This window comes from Pollicipes pollicipes, unplaced genomic scaffold (assembly GCF_011947565.3).
Source record: "Pollicipes pollicipes isolate AB1234 unplaced genomic scaffold, Ppol_2.1 Scaffold_4295;HRSCAF=5057_pilon_pilon_pilon, whole genome shotgun sequence".
Taxonomy (NCBI): domain Eukaryota; kingdom Metazoa; phylum Arthropoda; class Thecostraca; order Pollicipedomorpha; family Pollicipedidae; genus Pollicipes; species Pollicipes pollicipes.
This window is the reverse complement of record NW_023596461.1, coordinates 3872314-3878772: the sequence shown is the minus strand read 5'-3', so window position 1 is coordinate 3878772 and position 6459 is coordinate 3872314. Positions and strand designations below refer to the sequence as shown.

Genomic DNA, 6459 nt, shown 5'->3' with positions numbered 1-6459 from the left:
AAAAAACACGCTTTGCGTGGTTCGAAAGTGTTCTCAAAACTTAGAGGAGGCTGCCTTTTATCCCGCCAGGGAACTGTAGCTTAAGGCTGAACTGATATTGAAGGCGGCCGGCTGAAGACCAGCGGTCAAGGCGGACATGCTCAGAGCTCGTGCGCTTAGTTATCGGTCTTCAATATGCCAGCAGGGGCCGGTCAAACGGCGTTGTAGTGTAAATATTGGCTATTTTGGTAGTACGTTGAGTACCGTCAATATGAACTATGTCTACATTAAAAACCCGAAGCTGAAGGCCTTTTCTCCTCATATTGGATCGGACATGGTCGGATTCCTCGGGCATCACGTTTTCGCCGTTTTGGGATCGAGCCTCTAGCTAAATTAGGGATGAAGCTTCGAACGAACGAAATCCACCAGCTGCCCGCCATATGAGCTAGAACAGAACATGCTCGTTTAGAGCTGGAAAAACGGGATTAGTTTTAAGGGCGGTAAGTGCTGATTTATCTCCAACTATGTGCACAAAGAGTTTAGCCAACCGCGTATGGTGTGTAATGCTCTATCTTCCTTCGTAAACGATTTTCGTTTTTTTTTAGATTGCATGACGGTTTCTGCCCTCCGGCTCGGCAGTCGGCATGATTGATTTCCCTCGCCTCGCCCATGGGCTGCCCGCCGCACGGTACCCCTGTCACCGGCGGCTCGCTCACGGGCTGCCCGCCGCACTGTACCCCTGTCACCGGAGCCTCGCCCATGGGCTGCCCGTCGCACTGTACCCCTGTCACCGGAGCCTCGCCCATGGGCTGCCCGTCGCACGGTATCCCCGTCACCGGCGCATCGCCCATGGGCTGCCCGCCGCACTGTACCCCCGTCACCGGCGCCTCGCCCGTGGCCTGCCCGTCGCACGGTATCCCTGTCACCGGAGCCTCGCCCATGGGCTGTCCGCCGCACGGTATCCCTGTCACCGGAGCCTCGCCCATGGGCTGCCCGTCGCACGGTATCCCTGTCACCGGCGCCTCGCCCATGGGCTGCCCGTCGCACGGTATCCCTGTCAGCGGCGCCTCGCCCATGGGCTGTCCGCCGCACGGTATCCCTGTCACCGGAGCCTCGCCCATGGGCTGCCCGCCGCACGGTATCCCTGTCACCGGCGCCTCGCCCATAGGCTGCCCGCCCCACGGTATCCCTGTCAGCGGCGCCTCGCGGCGGCGGCGGCATACTCGTGTTGGTGCAGTGCCGGAAGAGGAGGCGTGCGGCGCCGACCGCGGCCCCGTCCTCCGCCGAGGGCTGAGAGCGTAGCACGCTGCGCAGCTTGGCTGCTACGGCCCGGCCGGCGCGGCCGAAGGCGTTCCACGAGGCCCTGTCGCCTGGCCTCGGGTGCGCCTCAGCCCAGCGGCCGCACGCGTAGCGGTGGAAGTCCTGGCACGGGTCGGCCGCCGGGTCGAGGCTGCTCAGTAGGTTCGCCGCTGCCAGAGAGGATGTGCCAATGACCGCTGAGATACGAGACACAACACTCGCCGGTCGGTGCCCGGCTCCGACTGGCGGCCGCCGACCACACCAACATGTGCAGGCGGGCGGTTGCAGGCGCACGAAATGAAGCAGATGTTCAAAGCTAAAGCCAGGCTAACAGCCACGTAATTGAACACCCGGGATCATTTTAATCGAAAAACAGCATGACAGCTTTCAAGCACTGCACTTTCTTACCGATACTTCTTTGCAACGGCTGAATGTATTAAGGGGTTAACGTTCGTTCATCATTCTCATGATTTCCTAACGTTCTTCCCATACAACATCGTTGATGGGTCAAGCGGGTTATTCGCAAGAGTTTTCAGGGAGCTCATGCTGCCTCTCCTCGGTGGAATGGGTTAATATTCGTGCACGTTAGTAGCCAGCCTGAGGAGATTTGGAATACTTCGACCTGATGAATCAGCCTGAGAAGGCCAGCTGGCGTTAGTAATACGCTGCAGGCTGCACCAACCTGAGAGGACACAGCCGGGGGTGGTGCAAACCGTCGGTTCCGGCTCCTCACTACTGACGGTCGCGTTGGGAACCGACGTGGTGGCGCAGAGCTCCTCCAGCTCCTGAGCATGCAGGTGTGCAATGGCATCTAGAACCCGGCGACAGCGCAGCGTCAGCAAGGAATGCGGCTGAGACAGCGCAGCGTCAGCACGGGACGGGGTGGAGATAGCGCAGCGTTGGCAAGGAACGTGGCTGAGACAGTGCAGCGTCAGTACGGAACGCGGCGGAGATAGCGCAGCGTAGGCAAGGAACGCGGCTGAGAAAGCGCAGTCCCAGCAAGGAACGCGGCTGAGATAGCACAGCGTCGGCAAGGAACGCGGCTGAGATAGCACAGCGTCGGCAAGGAACGCGACTGAGATAGCACAGCGTCGGCAAGCAACGCGGCTGAGATAGCGCAGCGTTGGCAAGGAACGCGGCTGAGATAGCGCAGCGTTGGCAAGGAGCGCGGCGGAGATAACACAGCGTCAGCAGGGAACGCGGCTGAGACAGCGCAGCGTCAGCAAGGAACACGGCTGAGCCAGCGCAGAGCAGCGCACCAGTAAAACATAAACACTGTGCTATATATGCTTCCATATGTTGAAACGCCTCTGCTCTATGATGCCCATGATTCGTCCACTTCTCAACAAACATGTGCTAACACCTGACTTGAGTCCTCCTGGAAAGCTTTACTTCACCAAGAATCGTTCGTGTCTTACGAACGAACTCTGCTCCTGCCCAGGGAGCCGCTCTACCGGCCTCAGAATCCACCCGCCGGCCGCGTAGCCGCTCCCGTCGGAGCCGCTTCTGCTCCGTCCGAGCGAGCGACCACTCACACGCGTGGTGGAGCGTCAGCACGGCGACGAACAGAACGGCGGCCAGCAGAGTGGCCGCGATGGCGGCGGCGGTGAGGCGACGCTCCCGGCGCGCGGCGACGCCAGATTCGGCGCGCTCGCTGTCCGAGCTGGCCAGTGGCTCGTAGGGCCCACTCATGGCCGGCGACGGTATGGGGCTGACGGCAGGAGCACGCGCGTCGAAGGAGGCTGCGCCACTCCCTGGCGGGCTGAGAGGCGTTCATATTGTCCAAGGTACAGCATGTCCAAAGGTACAGTGTGTCCAAAGTACAGAATGTCCAAGGTACAGAATGTCGAAAGTTCATAATGTCCAAGGTACACAGTGTCCAAGATGAGCAATAACTTCCAAAATGACGCAGAGTGGAAGGGGTCCGTTTCATAATGCTCAATGTACAGAATGTCCAAGGTACAGAGTGTCTTAAGTACAGAATGTTCAATGTACGTATTGACTAAGGTACAGAATGTCCAAGAACCAGGGTTTCCAAAATAGTTCTTGGAGCGGCCGCCAGGGTGTGAATAATAGCCCTTATTGGTAGGCCGTGTTGCTCCGCCCAGCGTCGGCCGCGCGCCTACAGTCCACGCCAGTGCGAACACTACGAGCATGCGGTAGGTGGGTCGCATAGCAACGGATTCATTTCCCACGCCGGTGTAGAGATGGTGTCGGATGCTGTCGGTCGGCGAGGCCGCGCTCGACTTGCAAGTGATCGTTGAATACGAGACGAGTACCGTGGAGTGGGGCGTTGGACACGCGCGGGTCTGCTCTGAAAGCGCCGCAGCGTTGCCCTTAGCCGGCGTTGAACTTGTTCTGTGTCTGACCGGGGGCGTGTTCGCTGTTTGGTCATAGCTATATGCAAGTAGAACCTCTTGTTGCAACTGTTGTTTATTCTAAGTGATCGCTGCCACGTTTTCACCACAATTAGCCTACAGCGTCCAACGGAGTAAACCTTGCAAGACAGAGGAAGGTATGGGTATCAATAATTTATGCTCCCTATCGGATTAATAGCCTGTTTCTGATCATTGATCACTGGGATCTAGGTCAAAGGTGTAACATATTAAACATATTACAAAGCACGCTGCATTACAAATCATAGGATATGGTTCAATGAATAGCCTTTTGTGGTCAACATACTGCACATGATACCATTTAGAACAATTAGCCGGTGCATCAAGATATTGGTGGAGACTTTCCATTGAGACTTTCCATTGGACTGGACCATGCATTAATATTCATGTAAATCAATGCCGACAAGAAAGATCCAGAATAGGGGAGTGCGTAAATGTTAAACTGTGCTTAAGTCTAGTTTCAGTGCGTAAACGTGACACCGGTCAAGTCGTGAACTAGTAACCCTGAATGAGGGGCCAAACGCATGAAAATACATCCAAGTTGTCAAAACATGGCTGTTGTCATCTACGGCTGTCCATTCACTCCCCCAAGCCAGTAATTCATAAAGCAACGAAGCAGTTTCGCCGCTGACGGAGCAGCAACGGTGAGCTTGTCTCCCGAGCTGGGAAAGCTGGGGGTCGGAAAAACTATGTTCGGAAGGCTTAATGCCCGGAAGATCTATACGTGGAATACCCACACTCAGATAAATCAACGCTCAGGAAACTTCGGAAGAACCTTCTACTCCCCCAGATGAGACCCTAGAAGGAAATGGGGCAATAGCGAATGTGGAGCGCTGAAGGCGAATAACGGGGAACTTAAACCTACCCACACCGTCACATGTGGGCTGGACCGCACGCATTTACTGATTGAGCTACGGCGGCGTTTCTGCTACTAAAAGTCCCACCAGTCCAGGAGGAGGCACTGATTAACAAGTCACGAGATCCCGCCAGGCTGAGAGGTGGCTGTGCTTAGTTACATATATCTAGGAAGTTGGTTTGTAAAAAGGTGAAATCTGAGGACAACTTTGGTTTTTCAGATATCCTCACCCCACAAGCGAAGTCGGTGACACTGTCTCTGTTCATCACATGAGGGCAAACCCAGAAATCCATCACTTATTAACAGAAAAAGGCAACGCTTACACGTATGGCGACAGGTATATGTGTTTCGACAGTACCGTAACACACACACACAAGCGCGAACGCGCGCACACACACACACATGCACGCACACACGCACGCACGCACGCATGCATGCATGCATGCACGCACGCACGCACGCACGCACGCAAGCACGCACGCACTCACGATTTTTCTCACAATTATGAAATATATGCGAAAACAGAGGTACGTCAGTACACAGGGAGAGACTTGCCTACGCAAAGATTCTACGCCAATATTTCCAAAATATTATGAAAGTTCAACAGCTCCAGGTAGTACACGTGGCTGCCTGTGAATGAGTTAACGCAAACACGCAACTCAAAAGGCCTGTGAATGATCGCAATTGTTGCAAATCTGTGCAGATCCTGAAAAGAAAAAGCATTGAAAAAATTAAGCACGCAAGCTTCCATTTCCTAATGTCAGGCACACGGCACTATGATAAGGCTTGCACGAGACATCGATGGCTAGGCCGGAAGGTTTCGATGGACTGTATCACAGATCAGAAAGCAATTTGCTACAGGAAATCAGAGTCAAAATCAATCAGCAGACAACTATTGCTGAACGTGCCTTACGTGAACAACAGCGCTGACAATAAATATTTCACGATGGTGCCTGCGAGTTTATCCTCTGTCAAAGTTTACCGATACGCAGCGATTCTTATATCCTTGGTCCGGGTTGTCCTATGCCGTTGCTGAAATGCGCACTTAAAGGTTTAAGTATGTTAGAATGTGTGTCATTGTATGTTGACTACTTCCTCCCCTAATTGTGAGCGTACGCTCTCCGTAGACATGTGTCCCCAGGTGTTCATTACACAAGCCTGAGTGTCATGCATTGCTCTTCTCACATACAATTTCACTGGAAAAGATTACAAGACATTTTGTGAACATCCTGTGCGTACAGAACCGTACACCATATATTGTGTATTCTGCTCTATTCTGTGCATTTTACTTTTGGTCCATTGAGACCACGGGTGTAGGAACGGAGGGCCAGGGGCTGAGGGGACCATGCCCCCCCCCCCCACTCTTCAAGGTGGGGGGCTAGCAATATTAACTACCCCCCCCCCCCCCCCTCCTCCCTCCATTTTTTCAGATAAAGGTTCCATTTGCCTTACTTTTACACTGCATTTCACATGTATCCCAATTTACTTAGTTCACCAGACATCGCCCTTGAGATGCGTCACCTTTTGCGTTTGCTCATTGGCCATCGCTTAGTATTACAGCCGCAAGGCCGACGCCGCACGGGCTGGAGACAGCAACGCTGGGCGTCTCGGCTGTGGCTGCTATGACTTGGAAGGGCACGCGTTCAAGACCATATTACGTAATTTTCTTATCAGTAATCATCTATGACAGGATCTTGAGCATATCAAGACGATCATTGGTTAGTCATGCTAATACATATTAGGAACCCCATTTCATCCACAATCTACGGTCAGGGAGAACTCAATATATCTGAAGAACGCAGAAAAACACGGAACTAGAGTCTATGTGACAATTATTGGACTATCTGCGGTGATCAGGGATGTTGTTGTGTCAATGAGGGTTCCTGGGCTGATCCGGGGCTAACTGCGCGGATCAGAAGGCCTCCAGTG

General features: G+C 53.8%; 1 protein-coding gene across 1 annotated transcript; it reads right to left on the bottom strand.

Moving 5' to 3' along the window:
• Positions 1-1219: 1219 nt before the first annotated feature.
• LOC119096544 (neprilysin-11) lies at positions 1220-2970 on the bottom strand (the record flags this gene model as incomplete). Its single annotated transcript, XM_037219450.1, is given in 3 exon segments — positions 1220-1448; positions 1961-2089; positions 2895-2970. Coding segments are annotated over 3 exon segments (434 nt in total), but the record flags the coding sequence as incomplete, so codon positions are not given.
• Positions 2971-6459: the final 3489 nt, after the last annotated feature.